The sequence below is a fragment of the Wyeomyia smithii genome, chromosome 1 (assembly GCF_029784165.1).
Source record: "Wyeomyia smithii strain HCP4-BCI-WySm-NY-G18 chromosome 1, ASM2978416v1, whole genome shotgun sequence".
NCBI classification, from domain to species: domain Eukaryota; kingdom Metazoa; phylum Arthropoda; class Insecta; order Diptera; family Culicidae; genus Wyeomyia; species Wyeomyia smithii.
Genome location: NC_073694.1, coordinates 197,250,801 through 197,272,309, shown reverse-complemented (window position 1 = coordinate 197,272,309; position 21,509 = coordinate 197,250,801). Strand labels below are relative to the sequence as shown.

Below are 21,509 nucleotides of genomic sequence, written 5' to 3'. Positions count from 1 at the left end.
GAACTCGAAAATTTCTCAGCAACGCCCGTCAAACTATGCAGTGGTAATCCAAAAACAGGGTTAATCTAAATTGTCGATCCGTTCCATAAATTCCTTTATTTATATTCCGAACAGGCGTCGGTCGGACGGAAATCAAATAGCTCGAAGGTGAATTCCCCTGCCAGATGATATAATAAGCTCCCGTTGAAAAAATCACGAATGAATCTGCGTGACCAAAATTATCAGCATCTTTTTCTTCTCCCTTCTCGTCAACAGGTGGTTTCCCGAACGGATCAAAGCGACGCGGAGGAAAAAAAATATCACTCATTGTGGCTCGCCTCATACTGAGCCAGTGGTGTTGATGCTTCAAGGCAATCCTTTAGAAAGAAAACGGATCAGTACAGTGTGAGGTGCAAATGACACCTAAATTCCGGTAAGCTGTTACGCGACGACGACGACGGTTCGAAAGTGAAAAAATCATGAACGACGTCGAGAACCAGCCGGAACGAGACGACGTAGCAGGCGGGAAAGTTCGTGCTGTATGTGACACAGGTGTAGCTTGCGACACCAGCAGCCATTAGGGTTGTGTTGTGGTACGTGTGGTGGGTTAATACAAAGCAGTTATTGTTGTTAGTTGTGATAACATTGTTTTTAAGTATCCACCGCAACGATGCATTTACACTTTGAGAAGAACACCAACACGAAGTGCGACTGCTCGATCCTGTCGCTCTCCTGGATGGGCAAGGTGCCGGACGATATCCCGGAGGTGAGTAACGTAATGTAGCAATGATATAAAATCGTTCAAACGACTGCGTCAGAGTTGCGTAAACTATCTGTGACGTCGGAGGAAACTAGGCCAAGTTATTCGCTTCGTTAAATGTTATGATGCACATACGACACCGATGCCAATGATGGTGATGTAATGCAATTTTTCCATTGTATAACTGGAAGGCCGGGAAAAATGTGGAACTCAGGGTCGCATTGTTGTGAAGGGGAAAGAGGTCAACAGAGCGTCTTTAGAAAACTTCTGCTGGTTATTATTCTGATTGGAATCAATTGGTAACTTGATCAACCGAGGCAATTTTCGCGCGACTTTGGCATCGATCAATCTATCAATAAGCTGCTACCCGTTGACTGGTTTTGTACTCTGTATAGCCAGCGAGATTTTATTTTGTTTGGAAACTCAAAAAAAAAAATTCGATCCATTTCTGTTATTATTTTCTTTTGAACAAGTTTTCGTTGCGCATGTTCTGGTTGGTATCATGTAATTACATGAAATTAATATAGGGCATTGAAATTGGTTTATTAATTTTATTTTCTAAAAAAGATTTTTTCTATTGCATAAACTGTAGTAGTGCCCAACAGCGCTATAAATATTTGGTACTTTATCGTTCAATAATTTTTTTTTGCCTTTTCTGGCCTTTAGAAGGGCTTTTCGGCGATTTTGAGCTCAATTTGGGATCATTTTCTTTTTGGCCTTTTCTAATCTTTGAAAGGTCTTTTCGGCGATTTTGAGCTCAATAATTTTTTTTGCTTTTTCTGGCCTTTTCGCCGATTTTAGGCTCAATTTGGGATCATTTTCTATTTTGGCCTCATCTGGCCTTTAAAAGGGGTTTTCGGCGATTCTGAGCTTAATTTGGGATCATTTTCTTTTTTGGCCTGTCTGCTCTTAGGAAGGCTTTCCGGCGATTTTGAATTCAATTTGGGTTCATTTTCCTTTTTTGGCCTTTTCTGGCCTATAGAAAGGCTTTTCGGCGATTCTGAGCTCAATTTGGGATCATTTTCTTTTTTGGCCTTTCCTAGTCTTTGAAAGGTCTTTTCGTGTCTTTTCTAGCCTTTAGAAGGGCTTTTCGCCGATTTTAAGCTCAATTCGAGATCATTTTCTATTTTGGCCTTTTCTGGCCTTTAGAAGGGCTTTTCGGCGACTTTGAGCTCAATTGGAGATCATTTTATTTTTGGCCTTTTCTGGCCTTTAGAAAGGCTTTTCGGCGATTCTGAGCGAAATTTGGGAGCTTTATATTTTGACCTTTTCTGGCCTTTAGAGGGGCTTTTCGGCGATTCTGAGCTAAATTTTGAATCATTTTCAATTTTTGCCTTTAAAAGGGCGTTTCGCCGATTCTGAGCTAAATTTGGGATCACTTTGTATTATGGCCTTTTCTGGCCTTTAGAAGGGCTTTCCGGAGATTTTGAGCTCAATTTGAGATAATTTTCTATTTTGGCCTTTTCTGGCTTTTAAAAAGAGCTTTCCGGCGATTCTGAGCTCAATTTAGGATAATTTCTATTTTCACCGTTTCGGGCCTTTGGAAGGGCTTTTCGGCGATTCTGAGCTCAATTTGGGATCATTTGGCATTTAGAAGGGCTTTTCGGAGGTTTTGAGCTCAATTTGAGATCATTTTCTATTTTGGATTTTTCTGGTCTTTAAAATGGGCTTCCCGGCAGTTCTGAGCTCAGTTTAAGATAATTTTTCATTTTCACCTTTTCTGGCATTTGAAAGGGCTTTCCGGCGATTCTAAGCTCAATTTGGGATCATGTTCTATTCTGGCCTTGAGAAGGGCTTTTCGGCGATTCTGAGCTCAATTTGGTATCATTTTCTATTTTGGCTTTTTCTTGCTTTTAGAGAGGCTTTTCGGCGATTTTGAGCTCAATTTGGGAGCATTTTCTATTTCGGCCTTTTCTGGCCTTTAGAAGAGCTTTTCGGCGATTCTGAGCTCAATTTGGGATAATTTCTATTTTCACCTATTCTGGCCTTTGAAAGAGCTTTCCGGTGACTCTGGGCTTAATTTGGGGTCATTTTCTGTTTTGGCCTTTTCTCGCCTTTAAAAGGGCTTTTCGGCGATTCTGAGCTCAGTTCGAGATCATTCTCTATTGTGGCCTTTTCTAGCCTTCAGAAGGGCTTTTCGGCGACTTTGAGCTCAATTGGAGATCATTTTATTTTTGGCCTTTTCTGGCCTTTAGAAAGGCTTTTCGGCGATTCTGAGCGAAATTTGGGAGCTTTATATTTTGACCTTTTCTGGCCTTTAGAGGGGCTTTTCGGCGATTCTGAGCTAAATTTTGAATCATTTTCAATTTTTGCCTTTAAAAGGGCGTTTCGCCGATTCTGAGCTAAATTTGGGATCACTTTGTATTATGGCCTTTTCTGGCCTTTAGAAGGGCTTTCCGGAGATTTTGAGCTCAATTTGAGATAATTTTCTATTTTGGCCTTTTCTGGCTTTTAAAAAGAGCTTTCCGGCGATTCTGAGCTCAATTTAGGATAATTTCTATTTTCACCGTTTCGGGCCTTTGGAAGGGCTTTTCGGCGATTCTGAGCTCAATTTGGGATCATTTGGCATTTAGAAGGGCTTTTCGGAGGTTTTGAGCTCAATTTGAGATCATTTTCTATTTTGGATTTTTCTGGTCTTTAAAATGGGCTTCCCGGCAGTTCTGAGCTCAGTTTAAGATAATTTTTCATTTTCACCTTTTCTGGCATTTGAAAGGGCTTTCCGGCGATTCTAAGCTCAATTTGGGATCATGTTCTATTCTGGCCTTGAGAAGGGCTTTTCGGCGATTCTGAGCTCAATTTGGTATCATTTTCTATTTTGGCTTTTTCTTGCTTTTAGAGAGGCTTTTCGGCGATTTTGAGCTCAATTTGGGAGCATTTTCTATTTCGGCCTTTTCTGGCCTTTAGAAGAGCTTTTCGGCGATTCTGAGCTCAATTTGGGATAATTTCTATTTTCACCTATTCTGGCCTTTGAAAGAGCTTTCCGGTGACTCTGGGCTTAATTTGGGGTCATTTTCTGTTTTGGCCTTTTCTCGCCTTTAAAAGGGCTTTTCGGCGATTCTGAGCTCAGTTCGAGATCATTCTCTATTGTGGCCTTTTCTAGCCTTCAGAAGGGCTTTTCGGCGATTCTGAGCTCAATTTGGGATCATTTTCTATTTTGCCCTTCTCTGGCCTTTAGAAGGACTTTTCGGTGATTCTAAGCTCAATTTGAAGTCATTTTCTACTTTGACCTTCTCTGGCCTTTAGAAGGGCTTTTCGGCGATTCTGAGCTCAATTTAGGATCATTTTTCATTTTGACCTTTTCTGGCCTTAAGAAGGGCTTTTCGGCGATTCTGAGTTCACTTTGGGATCATTTTCTAGTTTGACCTTTTCTGGCCTTTAGAAGGGATTTTCGGTGATTCTGAGCTTAATTTGGGATCATTTTCTATTTTGGCCTTTTCTGGCCTTTAGAAAGGCTTTTCGGCGATTCTGTGGTCAATTTGGGATCATTTTCTATTTTGGCCTTTTCTGGCCTTCATAAGGGCTTTTCGGGGATTCTAAGCTCAATTTAGGATCATATTATATTTTGGCCTTTCTGGCCTATCGAAGCACTTTGCGGCGATTCTGAGCTCAATTTGGGATCATTTTCTATATAGGCCTTTTCTGTCTTTTAAAAGGGCTTTTCGGCGATTCTGAGCTCAATTTGGGATCATTTTATAGTTTGACCTTTTCTGACCTTTGAAAGGGCTTTTCGGCGATTCTGAGCTCAATTTGGGATCATTAAAAAAATTAATTGAAATTAATTTAATCAATAAATAAATAAATAAATAAATAAATTATCTAGTTTGGCCTTTTCTGGCCTTTAGAAAGGCTTTGCGGAGATTTTGAGCTTAATATGGGATCATATTCTATTTTGGCCTTCTCTGGCCTTTAGAAGGGTTTTTCGGTGATTCTGAGCTCAATTTGGGATCAATTTCTATATTGTTTTTTCTAGCCTTTAAAAGGGCTTTTCGATGACTCTGAGCTCAATTTGGGATCATTTCCTATTTTGGCCATTTCTGGCCTTTGGAAAGGCTTTTCGACGATTCTGAGTTCAATTTGGGGTCATTCTCTATTTTGGCTTTTTCTGGCCTTCGTGAGGGCTTTCGGTGATTCTGAGCTCAATTTGGGATCATTTTCGATTTTGGCCTTTTCTGGCCTTCGGAAGGGCTTTCGGCGATTCTGAGATCATTTTCTAATTTGACCTTTGCTGGCCTTTAAAAGGGTTTTTCGGTGATTCTGAGCTCAATTTGGGATCTTTTTCTATTTTGGATTCTTTTGAACTTAATTTGGGATCATTTTCTATTTTGACCTTTTCTGGCATTTAAAGGGCTTTTCGGCGATTCTGAGCTCAATTATATTTTGGCCTTAAAAAGGACTTTTCGGCGATTCAGAGCTTAATTTGGGATCATTTTCTTTTTTGGCCTTCTCTGGCCTTTATAAGGACTTTTAAGCGATTTTTGGGATCATTTTCTATTGTGGCCTTTTCTGGCCTTTTAAAGGGCTTTTTGGCGATTCTGAACTCAATTTGGGATCATTTCCTTTTTTGGCCTTTTCTGGCCTGCTGAAAAGTGCAGCGATTCTAAACTCAATTCGGGATAATTTTCTAATTGGTCTTTTCTGGCCGTTAGAAGCACTTTTCGGCGATTCTAAGCTCAATTTGGGATTATTTTCTATGTTCGTGTTTTCTGGCCTTTAGAAGGGGTTTTTACAGGCAACCAATTAACGAACTTATTCGCCCCTGGGCATATACCCAAGAAAATTAATTGCCAGGTCGACCCACGGGTTTTCTGGCATCAATCGTTTGGTCATTGGTTCGAGTGGACTCGCAGAATGTATACTAAACAACATCCCTCACACGACTCACAATGTTTTACAACTTCTCTGTCTATCCCGCTTACGATTTTTCAAGGCAGACTGACCAGCTGAGTGGCCTTCGTGTGCTCTTATATTGGCAAGTGCGTCTTTTTTCTATCGGAGGATATTTCATCTACGTCTCAGAAGGGGTTTTAGAGGCATAACTAATGACTCGTGGTTGATCTTTCTTAAATTGTATTAGGACCACGCCCAGACCAACACCAGATGCGTCAGTCATTACTAGAGTTCGATCTACTGGATCGTTGTAGCGTAGAAACTTCTCAGCTCTTCCTTTGTGGCCTGCAATTCAAAATTGGTCGGTCCTTGGCCAAGCTAAATTGAATATGGTGGATTGGTAAAACCAATGTACCAAGCTGAACATAATAATAAACCAGATTCGGGCGTGTTTCTAGTAGCCTCTCCCGAAAACGCCAAAAAAGAGCCTTTTGAAACGAAATGATCCCCAGTTGGTGTTGAAGGTGGTTATATCTCTGCAGCCTTCTGACAGTTTAACGTAGTAGTACGATTCCTTAATATCCAAAAGACAGTAGAACTAACCGGTAAAATCTCCTCGAACACAAGGAGTGGGTGGTTCAATTGTCGTATTTTCAGATTGGTTCTGTGCATATCGATACACAACCTTAGATCTCCATTATCCCGTAAAATCGGGACGGCGATACCCAGGACGTCGTCTTGGTATCGGTCAGCTGATCGGTCCTTTTGATTTCCATCCATATTCATAGCATGGCAGTTATTTTTTTTACAACACATGGCCGTTATTTGTTTTGGTGTGACAGTTACTATAACGGTGAGCTTCATGTAGCCTCTCTTATATACAGACTTACTAAAATGCATCCCGAGAAACTACCTGTACTATCGTTACAAAGTTTTTCAATTGTTTTCTGATAGATAACTATCTTTTATAAAAAAAAATAAATTGATCGCTATCCTCATCAGTGCCATTTTTATTTAGTCATTTAGTCAGATTATTTAGTGCAAAATGTTAGATTACACAATTCCCATTTATGTTAAAAAAAATAAATTTAGAAAAAAGGAGATCGAATAATAATAAAAAAAATAAAAACACTTTAAACAATGATGGAATGAGCAACCAAATTCAATTGTACTGTACTATTAGAAGTGATGATAAATCCAACATCAGGGAAAGATGTTGATTTATATTGATTTGAATGAATTTATCCTGTATGTACTCGCATAGGGAGAATTGATCCAATCAATCTAATGCTGATGAAACCCCAAAAAAATATGGTGAGTAGACTCAGTGTCGTCTGATTCACATTTCCTAATTGCCGGACAAGAACGACATTTGGTTATCTTATCGATTGAAAAGTTACATTGCTGACATTTTCATTAAATTGTACACTTGATGTCCGCTATGATTCAGTCGGCATTAGACCGTCAATCGAACCGTAAATTAAAGTCCTGCTGGATGACGCATCGAATCTGTGCATTGTTACTACTGCTGCTGGCGGCCAGCTGGACGTTGGTTTGGTCTTGTCAGTTTGGATTTGGCACACAAAATAAGCGTAGGTTGGCTGTTTCACAATGAGTGTATAGTTTCCACTGACCTGAAGCGTATTTTAGTGCAACACGAAATGCATGTCCTACACGCCCGTAGTGGACCTGTTGAGACACCGGTGGAAATGACTCTGTACTTCGATTACGAAGTTAGCCCAGTGTCGAAAGACGAGATAACGTACTACTTTTTCTCGGTGTCTGTAACGGTAATTGTCTACCAAGCATTTAACTATATGAAGTTTTTAACTATGTTTTATTGATTTCTCTCTGCAGAATTGCTCCTACACCTATGATCCCAATTTAAACACCAATAGAGCTTTCCAAGTGAAAATATCGAGCCTCGAGCCAGTAACAGAAATGTACGGAAACGTCACTATTTACGGTATTCGTTGGGGTTAGTATTCGAGAAAATAATTGATTGCGCTGTTTTCAAACGCAACAGAATCTTCCGTCATTGTCTAATAATATCACGCCTTTGCCGATGCTTTTGTCACTTTGTTTATTGAGTGGCGTCATTAGTCAGTGCCAAAATATACAATGAATGATCTTATTTATATTATCGATTTCTCAAACCGTCCACGAGTAAGATAAGCGAAATAATCGTCATTATTTGATAGATGGGTCGCAATACAATCGTGGAATCACTCGTGTAGTATCACTCGAAATGGCAGATTCAAAAAAATTTTTCTAAGTTAAACCTTTTTCTTTCAAACAAACAAAACTACATTCGTTTTTGAAGGCTTATCCACGTCAGGAAACTTGTGATGTGAGGCTCAACTTTGACTATCGTGCATAGGCTATTCGGTACATAGACCCAGTTGGCGACCGAGTTTTACCGGTGAAGCAAAACGTGAAAGTTTATATCTAGAGTATTGAGAAGCTAAACGAGTAAACTTTAGTGATTGCTCAAGTTATTGGCCGTAATACAATCCGCCTAAAACATCATTGAATTACGGATTATCTGATCGAAAAAATAAATAGCCACCAAAAAACGCTTAAAACTTTTGTTCCTTTTTCAAGCCTTGAATCACACATATATTTATTTTCATGCCGGCAAATTCGAAGAAAAACCAATCCAATCGAGCTGGCATAAACAGCAAAAAAGCAAAAAAAAAAAAAACAACAGAGCCTTCGAACTCCGAACGGGGCTCGATCCTTTTCGGTATCCGGTAAGCCCAAAATGAATTATTCCACCATCGCTACTCCAAGCACGTTCGGGGAAGGGCGACCGGTAAAGTTAGTTGGCCAACCTGCCGTCTCACCGTTCCTCCTTTGGAGAATCCTTTTTTCGCCCAGTGAATCGACTCCCTCCCCATAGGCGTGGTTAACCAGCGTGGCTTGGCGGAGGTTCAGGGTTTTCTTGACCTCATCGAAAGAGATTGTGTTTCGGTAACCGAAGTACTTTGGCGCTATCTACCCGGAAGGTAAATTGATAGAAAATAAATTGTCGGTACGTGACACCCAACTGAATCGCTGTGAAAAGTGTGCCAGCATCGAAGCAAAGCTCATAAGGTACGAAAAACTTCGGCAGGCATTTCCCATAACGGTGTCCTTCTTACCAATTAATTTTATTAGTTTTGCAATTAATAAAACATTTGGTAGACCGACGACTATTCAATATTGCTTTGCATGGGCCAAACCACTAACTTTTGGAACCAATTTACTGAAAGAAGAAAGGTGGAACAATTATTCCGGAAAGAACGCCTAAGCATAATATCAATTATTTAAATATCTTTTGACGCAGGGCAACCTTCGCAGATATCGGTAATGTATTGGGTGTGTAATATTATGTTATTTCTTTTAATTAAATCCTATATAACCATGTTATCATTAACTGGATACACCAGAAATGTTTCGGAAAGCGCTTCCAACTCATTTGAATCCAAATTAAAGTTTGAAGTCACAGTCTGAGAGTTCAAGAGTACATAAGATGAGGCAAGAATTCAGGCGTGTGTGGTGAGCAATGTTCCTCGTTTCAACTTCTAATCAAACACTCAATCAATTTTACTAATTAATCCTGTCGCGAACACCACTAACCAGCATTTTAATGAGCTCGTATGACGAAAACACGGTATGACAGGATAAAATTTATCTCTCCCTTCGGTGACGTTGTGTTGTGTGCAGCTGCATGTAGTCCTATTCCATTGGCAGACCATAATAATGTTGGGGATGTACCGCACTGCTGTAGCTGCATAAAAATGTCTCAGTGGGGTTGCCACGGGACCGGGAAGCCACCACCGGGGAGCACCGGCTGGCTGACAACAGTTAAGATCCATATTTTATCAAAGCCCTTGTGTTTTGAAAACAATGCACTCGAGAAACATACGGAGCACCGTTATTTGCCCGGAACGGAAGTACAGTACAACCCGGACTAGTACATAGATTGTCATTGGCAAACGAGGAGCAAGGTTTACACACGGTATGTCAATTGCATCCTTCGAAAGTATCATCCAGCCGGAGGGCAACACTTGGCGCCGCTAACATGTCGCTCCGTTGCAACGACAACGGGAAGGTACGGATCTGTCCTCCCGAGTAGGAGTAATTTGCACAAATTTCACTTGTCTGCATCCATCCCCGTAGGATTCTTGTCGTCATGCTTGTTGTCGTTTGGCATGCCGATGCACTGAGCTGCCAGCACGTGAACCCCTCGGGAATGATGCTGAACCAGGGTACCAAACGCCTTCGCCTTCGCTAGAATTGTTCGATTGAGGAATGTAATGTAGATTGCTTACAGAGCATCCTTATAAAAAGCAATTGCTTTCAGTTGTTCACCGCACCTGGATACAGTTATTTATTACGTGATGCCGCTGGAGCTATTTTTGGCACCTGCGATGTGAAACCCTCCGTTATTTATAACAACTTATCAATTCAGTTTTGTTCATTAAAATGTCTGTGAATATCGAATTACCGTGGCGGTTAATTTTTAAAAGTGATGATGGTAATTTTGCTTCGCCCGCCTCGGTGACGATGATAGACGCCGTTAAAAGCTTCAAGTGTTCGTCTGTCGCGACGTGTTGTTTCACTATCGTTTCCTTCATCCCACGAAGAACTGTATATAATTAGGAGCAGAAAACCTATGTAGAACGACGGCTATACTCGAATTTGAATGTTGCTGCTATGCCAGCAGCGACTTGAAACCCCACTCGAAAGAAACCCGTCACCGCCGAGTGTCCTATACAGATACTTACTGCCGCCGTGATTCTGTTGGACATAAATCCTGGCGGTGGCTCCATAGGAGACAAAATCGCGCAAATAACACGAAAAGAGGTTTTGGGGATTTTTTATTATTGTTTGTTTGGTGCTTAGTCTCAACGGACGCATCATTAAATCGTTCCTTTTTTGCCCCAATTCGTCCTACAGCGATTTCTCGTGAGTGACATTCCGTCATTGTGACACGGAAAAGATCTCGCAATTTTACTTTTTACGGAGAAAAATAGTAGGATGTTGTATCCAAGGCACGACAGCTAGCTGACGTAGAAAACGTGCAAAATTTTATCTAAGATATTTTTATATTTGAGGTATCAATAAATAAAACACATAATTTGAGATTTGCACTCCAAAATACGTCAAAAGATTCAGATTTCGAACGATTCAATTTTGCGACTTTGATTTATTAGGCGTACCTGAAACCTTAATGACCTTAAAAAATGTAACACTAATAAACTGTTTGAATTAAACTTAACAATTGTCAAAAATCACAGGCGGGTTGTGTGCAAAGCCACGACTGCAAGGTAGAAGTAGAATACTTTTACAAGAAAGATAACCCGACTGCTTGCGCGTCAGTCATTTTGAAATCGGATTTGTTTCGTATATACCGCTTGTTATGCACAGCATCAACAAATCGTAATAAACATCACACTGTTGTGCATTTGCAGCAGCATCAAACCTCAGTTGCAGTTTATTAATAACCATTCATTATGCTCTTCCGAATACATTTAGTAGCCTTGAAAAAGACCGATTGCTGCAATCGCAACTTTCATTCAATTATTGCATAAATGCTTCAAGGTCAGATATATCCGCTGTAACTGCTACGCTATCCGTAGCCATGCCACAGTTGTGGCCGCTATACACTGCCATTGGTAACGCTGCTTCTGCATCAGCTGGCCCAGCTGCTTTCGATGCTGATACCCCCGCTGCAACTGCTACGCTATCCGTAGCCATGCCACAGTTGTGGCCGCTATACGCTGCCATTGGTATTCGCTGCCCCTGCATCAGCTGGCCCTGCTGCTATCGATGCTGAGATCCGCTGCAACTAGTGCGCTATACTGCTGCTGCTAAGGGATGACTCCTGTTGTCGCTGTCTAAAACTATTATGAGCAGCTTCTGCTGAAACAGGCTCTTATAAAGACTTATAAATAGCATATTTTAAATTGCAAGGTATATGATTCTGTCGACCGAAGCAATCATATAACGATCAATCAGAGGTCGAATTTTTAGTTTTGACAAGGCTTGACTATTTTCAATAGTACAATAGTGTGAATAATAAAATTACAATTATCTTCATTTGGGAAGAGTCTTAGAAGATTTTCCAATTTATTGCTGCAAGAACGAAGGAAATCCATCGAATACTAACCGATTTATTAGCATTTGAAATTGGACATATTTTTCACTTTTTTCGATTTTAGATTTTCATTTCACATCCCTATGTAGCCGAACTTCCTGAGAGAAGTATTCTACTTCAAAAAATGTTTAACGGTTTCAACGACTAGACTAGATTTCTCTCGTCAAGATTCAACCAAAGAAAAAATTCGTTCGAAATAAGTTCCGTTCTTCCCGGAGTCAAGATAAGAGTACTGAACAGTTTGCTACCTTTTTGAAAATCCGATTTCATTCAATAAAATCAGGACAAATGCTAAAACATGAAAAATAAATCAGGACGCTCCATATGGGTTTCAAAATCAGGACATGTCCTGTTAAATCAGGACGGATGGTATCCCTATACATAACGCAATAGTTTGTTGGATTTTTAATAACAAATGCTTTGTCGAGAGTGTTTCATTAAGAGTTATAAAGTCTACTATTATTTGGGTAAATTAACTCGAAATTGTTGAACCGCGCAACTGATGCCAATATCTCAACAGCCCAATTTGCGAACAAACATCACGAATAAATGCTTTTACATTATTCATGCGCTTTTCGGTTGGCAATCTACAAAAATTATGTTTCATTTTATTTGCATCCAGACACGTTCGCACGAGAAATTTATAAACTCATTCGTAAAATGATCGCAGGTATTTACGATGCTTTTCATTGACTTTTTTAAGTATGGCCAATTAAAGAATTGCGTGGATTTTTGCTATTGATAGTAAACTCACGTGTATTGTATAGTACAAGTGATTGTCCCTTAAAGGACGGTTTTCTATAAAGTTTTTTTTCAAAGGCAGACCAGCTTGAATATTTGGAAGAATTAGTGCTATTAGTGAAGCCGGATAGAAAGCTCGCTCAGTTTCTCGTCATTGCGAATTGCTATTATCTCTAGCAGCGTTCTCCGCCAATTCAAACACTTTCGCAGCAAGCGACCATCCATTAATGATGTCACGCATTTAGGGGGAAGGGGGTTTCGATTGTTGTGACATTTTGTGACATATGGGGGAGGGGGGATAGCTTGAGTGTGACGTGACATCTCAACTAAAAAAAAAAAAAAAAAAACAAATAAAGAGTAGTTTAATTGGCCAGAAACACCATACCGGAGAAAGAAGACACATGCCTCTATCACAAAGTTTAACTCAGAATTATTTATAATCTTGCGTCATTCATTCATAGTTCTACGATCCCTTTTTTGTTTAAGATTTGTTTCAAGATAAAATAAATGACATTTTTTTTCGTTTAAGGTGCATAATATTCGCTAGTTTTGTTCTACGGTGCATGTTTGTTTATGAATGACAGCGCAATGCAAATGAATGCATTTTTTAGCCTCTTTCAATCTTACTAACATGTGAGGAAGATTTGGGTTGCAGATTGATTGATGAAGAAGAACTGAATATGGATGGTCTTTCAGAAAGCAGCAATGATACTGCAGTTACTGCTTCGGCTTTCTATGTCGTCGATATGCGACTCCATCAACAGAACCCTTGGAATCCAAGGATTAAACGCCTTTTCTAGTTATTTATTAAATCTTCTTTTCAGTCTTTCAGTTTTTCTTCAGCAAAATTGTTCTAATTAAAAAAAATGCATTTTCAAAAAAAAATCTCGATTTTCAGTCAATTACAACCAAAGAAGGGGGAGGGGGTATAAAAACGTGACGTAATTAAGTGAGGGGTTCAAGGAAGTTGAGACAGTTTGTGACAAGGGGGAGGGGGGGAGTTATTTATTTCCAAATTTCGTGTGACATCATTAATGGATGGTCCCCAAGGTACATTGAGCCGCCAGATCGATAGGTACTCCTATACCAACCCGCATAAGTTACGGGCACTAGCCGTGACGGTAGCAGCCTTAGGTCTGGCTGTGCGTCTTCGATTTTGGAGGACTGACTCGGCAAGTAGGCGTGGCCTCGCACACGGTATTATGGAAGAAAGTAAAAAAAGGTTAGACTGCGCTGCGCGTTTGTTTTTTAGGTATAAAGACGAACGCTCCGCGCGTTTTCTGTCGACTGTTTAAGCGTCAACATAATTATCATAAAATGGCACCTAGGACACAAACGGGCCACGGAAAAGCAGCAGAGCAGCCAAGTTCAGCCCCATGTACTATTGCTGTCACCAGCAGAGCTAACCAAGTACGCTGAGTTCAAAGCTGAAGCTATTGCGAAATACACTAGCTCAAAGTGAATTGTTCCGTTTCTCCTGCCAAGTACAAATTACAATTAGTCTTTCTCAGGGTTACAAACACATTCTTGACGCAATGCTGAAATCGTTTGATATGATTGGTTTTAACGGAATAAGAACATCCGCCTTTTGGCTTCTGTACGTCACTTCGATTCGTACGATACTCACATTGAAAGGAATTCAGTCATTTTCTGTTGTTGTTGTTGTGAAACAGGAAGATGTCATCTTAGATTTCGAAATAGGATGTGGAGTTAGTTTCTGGCCTCTGAGTATCAATCTTATTCCAAAAATACCCGTATTGGGTGATATTCAGTCGTCTTTGGTTGATTTTCAGAAAACGAGAAGCCTTCATCTTAGAATTTAAAATAGCGTATTAGGCCTTGAGGCTTTCCGCTTCTGTGAATCATTATATATAAGCTATAAGCTCACATTTAGCTGTTTTCCAGAAACCGGATCTTCGCCATCTTAGAATTCAAAATAGCGTCTTAGGTCGACTTTTGGCTTTTGTAAATCATCACGATGCCGAAAATGTCCATCTTGGGTGGTATTTGGTTACTTTTGATTGTTTCCAGAAACCGGATGTCACCATATTGGAAACAAAAATGGCGTCTGGAGTCGATTTTGGCTGCTGTGCATTATTCCTATCTGTTTTCCGTGAAAATTGATTAAAATGTCTGTTTCATTTTTATGAGACCCCTCCCCCGTTTAAAGCATGAAATAGTTTCAAACCATCATAGAAACATTTCTTGCCCACCAAAACCTTCACATGCCAAATTTTGCTTGATTAGTTTCCGAGTTATGTAGAAATTTGTGTTTGATTTGTATGGGAGCCCTTCTTTCCAGAAGAGGGGCTCCCAAAAACCTTACCTATTTTGCCTCCAAAAGCATCCGCATTAGGCTGTCCCAAAAAAAATCGATGTTCAAGAAGTCAAAGTACTCAACCCTTAATTGAAAGATATTGTTATTTATAGCATTTTTGTAGAACATTTCGATTTCTAAAAAATTGTTTACAGGTTGCCCAAACGTGATTTTTGAAAACATGACTTTTTTAAGCTACAAGCTACACTTTTGCACTTTTCTCAAATCTATTCGATTCCTATATTTTTCCATATATTTTTTTTATTTTTGTTGGATTGTTTCCTTCGCATATAAAAATGCCAATATCTCAGCCCCCCGATAAGATATCAAGGATCTTTTTTCATGTAAGTTATCATCATCAATTCCGCTTTGCAATGACAATTTCAGTTATTGATCAAATTTTTTTTATATGTGTTTTAAAGGTTTTTGTTCAAAAATTATGGGAAAAATTAATTTTTCTGTGATGTTAAATGGGCTCTGGAAGTAAATAACTGAATGCAATGCTGAACTGAACCATGCAAAATGTTTAAAAACAACCCTACAAAATTAAAAAAATATATGGAAAAAAATCAGAAATCGAATAAATTCGAAAAAAGTGCAAAAGAGTGGGTTTGTATCTTGAAAAAGTTATTTTTCCATAAATTAAATTTAGGCAACTCGAAAACATTTTTCTAGAAAGTCGAAATGTTCTACAAAAAAGCTATAAGTAACATTATCTTACACTTTAGGGCTGAGCACCTTGACTTTTTCAACATCGATTTTTTTGGGACACCCTAATCCGCATGCCAAATTTGGTTTCATTTACTGGATAAGCTCTTGAGTTATGCTGAAATTCGGGCTTCATTTGCATGGAAGCACTCCCTTCCACAGAAGAGATTGGTATCAAATTACCATAGAAATATTACTTGCACCAAAGAACCTCCGCACGCCAAAAACGGTTCCATTTGCCTGATTAGTTCTCAAGTTATGCAGAAATATGTATGGATCCCTCCCTCACTTCCAGAGTAGGGTTGGACGTCATATCATTATGGAAACATATCTTGCTTCCAAAAACCTCAATCTGCTCAATTTGGTAACATTTGCTCAGTCAGTTCCCGAGTTATGCAGAAATTTGTGTTTCATTTGAATGGGATCTAGAGCAGGGAGGGGTCTCAAACTACGAACAATTGAGCATCTAGTCGAAAATTTTGAATCGACAGGCACAGAACGTTCAATAGATGCTCAATTGTTGATATAGCTGGACGATTATGACGACCATAAATTGGACGTAGCGCTCTTAAAGTGAAGGCCACTGACTCCGAATTTCGATAGTAAATTTTAACTATCTCGAATCGTTGTTAAATCGTGTATCTTTCCATTATGAAATGGCAAACCTTACTGAAGCGATATGTCAAGTAAGCGGGAGAAAAATATGGTGTCATATGCTGTCCCTATCGGTTTACTTTTGCAGCGCTCTTAGGCGTCATACACAAATTACGTAACGGTGAGAATCTAGATTTCAGACCCCCTCCCCCCCCTATGTAACGATAAGTAACGTTCGATATGATTCCCCCCGTCAAATTACGTAACGCTGAACAACCTGACCCCCATCAAAATTTTCAATTTCGAGCCAACATCGTAGTTACGTAACTGTCCCTACAACCCCCCCCCCCCTCCCCCCTTCATGCGTTTCATAATTTGTGTGTGACGCCTTATTGAAAAACCTTTCAGATATTTCTTGCTTTTTAAAACATCCACATATCAAATTGGATTCTATTTGTTTGATTAGTTTTCAAGTTATGTAGAAATTCGTTTTTCATTTGTATGGTAGCCCTCCCTTTCAGAGGAAAGAGGGGTCTCAAACTATCATACAAACCTTCTCCGGCCCCAAAAACCCCTACATACAAATTATATATGGACCAGACAGACAGATAGGACTACATTTTCATATGTATAGATAGACACCTGGCCAGGAGATAATCCGAAATTTTGATTCATGTCAGCACTAAATCTGGGTCATCAAGTTTTGGGGTTACATCAATACCATTTTACCTAAGCCCTTCTCAAAAATGAGTCGTGATAAAGTAAATAATTAGTACCAGTAGATCTGCGCTAGTGTAAGTGGTCGATTTCACTAATACATGTTTTTTACTGGTTGCAAATGAATAACACGCTGGAGGAGAGCACAAAGCTTTGTTTTGTTTCATTTGTTTTTTCACTGAAAAAAAGATTGTTTATGCAGGTAACACGAATGAACTAGAGTTCCCAAGTGGAATAATTTTCGAAACCGATCATCAGCTGGTTGCTTGGTTGAAAACGAATCGATTTTGTGTAACCCTAGTTACACGACCAAATCTGTATTAGTGAAATCTGGCGTAGAAAGCTCTATAGCACAAAATGACATCTTTGGCCCATAGAATCGCCTGTGTAAAGTTTCAGTCAAATCAAAAACGACTGTTAGAAGGTGACGTGACTTTATTACTTTTCCGAAATGTTGAATACGGGAAGAAGCTTAATGATATTCAGGAGCAGGCATCGGAAAGAATATAACTGGGCTGAAAAGTGTAGAAGCCACCTATAAATACGAGTGCAGTTCCAGACTGGAACATTCAGTGCTTGCTACGTATAACGCGATGAAGTTGGTTGCCAGGTTACTGTTCACGATTGCTGCGATGCAGTGTGGCTTAGGTTTGCCGATCGAAGAACGCCACGAACTTAAAGAAAAAATTTTCGATTTCTTAGTGTCGGGGGAATGTAACTCTTTTGTGTTTGTGCCGCTCAGTTTACTTGGTGACTTTAGCTACATCTTGGAAGAATTGGTTAGTGAATCTTAATAAGATCTTGATTTCTGTAATGTAATCAATCTATTTCAGAATAACATTGGGATCAGTAAACACTATTGCGGTTCAGAACATTGTTTCCTCTGCTTTAATCGCGCACCGTTGGAACGCAACACAGGAGCCAAATTCTACTCTATAGACGAAGGCAGCTTTGAAACGATTATCTCCAATCTTCCTGTGCAGTCGACTACCTCTTCATCGACTACCCCTTTGTCGACTACCAATACTGTTGAGTCTTACGAGACTACGACATTGCCGTTCTAACCATATTCATTGAATTTCATGTAGGTCTGTTGCTCTGTTCTATCTTTATTCAAGTTACCAAAATCATAAAAAACACGTATCTTTAAAAAATTTACTTTAAATTCTTTTCCTGCGGTAAAAACTTGGCATGATGCTTAACTACCGAGTTAAAAAATAAACTATGTTTAAAAAAAAACTTCTTCATTTCTACACAACTTTTCTGAAGGAACTAATTATTCCCCAGTCTTAAATTTAGCTCATAATAGAACAGAATAAGAACAGAACAGATAAATAATTAAAAAAAAACAAATTCTATTTTAATAATTTAAAAGCTGTGTACAGAAAGGGTAATTGTGATCCCAAAGTATTTAGGTCTGAAATCGCAGAAAAAAATATTTAAAGGACCAGATAACCTGAACAAATATTTCTAATCTTAATTTTCTATAATTCGCCCGTAGACAATATTTTGAGATACAATTTTTCAAAGATTTCATTTACTAAAACGTATACGCCGTTTCCAAATAAAAAGGCTTGGATCAGAACCACGCAAAAGTTGGATGATGCGAAACCAGAAAAAAGTGTTTGGCATAACGCAAACCATGCTCTAGCGTTTCAATGTATTTGACAGCTCCAAACTACTAGGGGAAAGTAGGTAAAGACGGACACCCTGAGGTTTAACCACAGACAGACGTCCAAGCAAGAACAACATTGATCAAAATTTCCGTGTAAATTTTCAAAGTAAATTGCGTTATAAATCACTCGTACACTAGCGCCGCCTGGTGACCTTATCGCTACAATACATTTTTATTCGCTGGTGCACGAGGCTGTCGGTACTGATAGCGCTATCTGGTTACGGATTGCTACTACAAAAAACTTTACACAAGTTTGGATTTCAGCTTGGACGTGTGTCTGCGGTTTAACCTGAATAATTACTCAGGTATTGCTATTTAGATCGCAGTAGTCATACAAATTAAAACTTAAGATCATTTGTTGTCATAATTATTTTTGGTATTAGCACATCTGTTCAACTGAAGAACCAAAAACGAGACAGAATCTCTTTATTTTAAGTATCGACATCTAGCGGTGGAGAGAATGCATTTTACACTCGAAATTTCATCACGCTTATATTCCATTCATTCAACAAAAGAACCGTATAAGCTCTCGCCGCTTTTTCGTCGAGAGAATCCTTTGTTTTCCCCGGTGCTGGTATAGCGAGGGTGCCTTTTCATGATAAACGTACAGTGCCACCCGCATACGTGCTACTTGCAACGGTTTTTATGTAGATATATTTTTAATGAATTTCATTGCTGCCCAAGTTGAAAACTGAATATCTTGACTAACGCCAATTATTTTTTTACATTGTACCTAATGTCGTAGGCAGTGCTGGTACAGCGCGTCTGATATGCATTTCTAGCAATGTTAGGTGAAAAAACAGTACGAGAAAAAAATATTGTCGTTGGTCGAGAAATTCGGTTTCCAAGCCCAACGAAAATATTCAAGGGAATCAACCAACAGGTTAAAATAGTTTCAACAGTCGTGAGGTGTACGATCCAAGAAAATTTGTTAGACAATGTTTGAATGGTTGAAAGATTTTTAGTTTAATTTGTTCTATTGACGTTGATTGTGAATTGTTACTGAATTTCCACTTCAAAGATCTCTTGAATGCGGTCCTGTGTGAAGTGCGGTCGGTCCTGTGAACTTGATTTAGATAGATTCAACTATTCAAGATCACCTTTTTGCCTGGTTATTAAAGCAAAAAAAATAGTTTTTTGGTGCATGTTCAAACTATTGGAGCGAACTGTTCGAACGATGCACTGTAAAATCAATGTAGGATGGAACAGCAAAAAATGAATGCGAAAGCTTGGGCATCAATTTGCTGCAGAGTTTTGTTCCAAGTTGCATATCTGTTCTGTGGTATTAGTGAACTTCCTCCAAGTTTTATTTGTTTTGGGTCTTCAAAAATATGACTAAAAATTACTGTTTTTTTGACATGGTTGGGAAAGACGGACATCTGGGGTGGGTAAGATGGACACTACGATGGTAAAGGTGGACACTCACAAAAAAGATGTAGTACGTTACGTATTCTTTTGTTTTATGTGTTATGTGACGGCCATGCTCTACTCTACGTTATTAGAGTCCATCTTTCACGTGAACAGTGTGGGAGGGTCACATTGATCACATCTATACATCACGTGAATCGGGAAGACACATTGATTGTACAAGACTTGAACTTTTGCGTGTAATAAATTAAAATAGGTTTATATAGGCAAAGTATTAAGATTGTCAGTTTTCACAGTCAATGGAATCAATCGCAAGCGGCCGGAACCATACGACAGGTTTTTCATGTCCGAAAACCCACCGTTAAACAACTTATCATCAACCCAATCTTAACGGCTAAGTAATAGAGGCTGTATAGCAATCGTAAAACAAACATTGTTACTATTTAGTGCACCTAATCCAATTACTCCCCCACTAGGAGGAATTGGTAATGAACCGAAACCCTGCCGATAGTGCCATAAAACTGGTCGAAGTTTTAGTCATAATAGCTAACCTTATGACTCCAATTAGTTTGTACTTTTCCAAATGGAAAAACACGTGAAAGCAGTGGAAACATTCACTTGTTTTCTTTGTACCCCACAGAAGGAAATAGCAGCACTTCGATTATATACTTTACCAAACGGAAGCCGGTCGCTTTTTATCTACGCCACGTCCTCGACAAAATGTAAAATTCCTACGTTGAGATTAAGTATCATCGCCCAACAAGAGGGGCTTTAATTGCCTAAATGCTGTCTTTCGATTTTATTTATTGCTGCTTAGAGATTAACCTCTAGCTTGCTCCGTGATTAATCTGAGGACAATTCAAACGATAATAACCTCTGCATTCCGTTGATTCTTACAATATATAAATAACTTTTCCGACCGAGACCACTTCTGTCGTTTCTAATCCACTAATTGGAGGTTAGAAAAGTGCCAGGTCTCGTGCAAAAAATGTAAGAAAGAAATGAAACCTGACCTATAACCACATTCTAGAAATGATAGTAAACTGAACTTGAAATTTCTGAAAATCGTTCAATTTAAACGGGCTTGTGATGAAATGCAACTGTTAATGAGGCACGTGATTTTATTACTTTTTCGAAATGTTGGATACGGGAAGAAGCTTAATGATATTCAGGAGCAGGCATCGGAAAGGCTTTAATAGGCAGAAAAGCTCAGAATCGACCTATAAATACGAGAATAGTTCGAGACTAGAGCATTCAGTTCTTGCTACATATACCTACCTATAATATTGCGATGAAGTTGGCTGCCAGGTTGCTGTTTACGATTGCTGCATTGCAGTGCGGCTTAGGTTTGCCGATCGAAGAATCCCACGAGCTTAGAGAAAATATTGTCGATCTCTCACTTAACTGGAAATGTGACGCTTTTGTTATTGTGAGGATTGATTTACTCAATGACTTCAGCTACATCTTGCAAGAATTTGTTAGTGAAACTTATAAGATCTTGATCTTTGTATTATATTGAACATATTTCAGGATAACATCGGATACAGCCAATATATTTGCAGTTTAGAGCATTGCTTATTTTGCTTTAATCGGACACCGTTGGATCGCAACACAGGAGCCAAACTCTACTCTTTAGACGCAAGCAACTTTGAAACGGTTATCTCCAATCTTCTTGTGC

General features: G+C 39.1%; 2 protein-coding genes across 3 annotated transcripts in view; both read left to right on the top strand.

Annotated features, from left to right (window-relative positions):
* LOC129723523 (tubby-related protein 4) overlaps positions 1-21,509 on the top strand; it is a 92,359-nt gene that overhangs the window by 17,580 nt on the left and 53,270 nt on the right. Inside the window, exon 3 of the mRNA XM_055677796.1 lies at positions 256-745. Coding sequence (XP_055533771.1) covers positions 650-745 — 96 coding nt within the window. The 5' untranslated portion in view covers positions 256-649. The remainder of the gene's footprint in view (positions 1-255; positions 746-21,509) is intronic.
* LOC129723528 (uncharacterized) overlaps positions 7,017-21,509 on the top strand; it is a 33,741-nt gene continuing 19,248 nt past the window's right edge. The window contains exons 1-4 of one of the 2 annotated variants that reach the window (XM_055677807.1): positions 7,017-7,158; positions 7,217-7,356; positions 7,424-7,544; positions 7,890-8,151. In XM_055677807.1, the coding sequence (XP_055533782.1) occupies positions 7,062-7,158; positions 7,217-7,356; positions 7,424-7,544; positions 7,890-7,915 (384 nt within the window). In that variant the 5' untranslated portion in view covers positions 7,017-7,061 and the 3' untranslated portion in view covers positions 7,916-8,151. Of the gene's footprint in view, positions 7,159-7,216; positions 7,357-7,423; positions 7,545-7,889; positions 8,152-21,509 lie in introns of those variants that run through there. The other variant, XM_055677815.1, reaches the window with a different exon arrangement.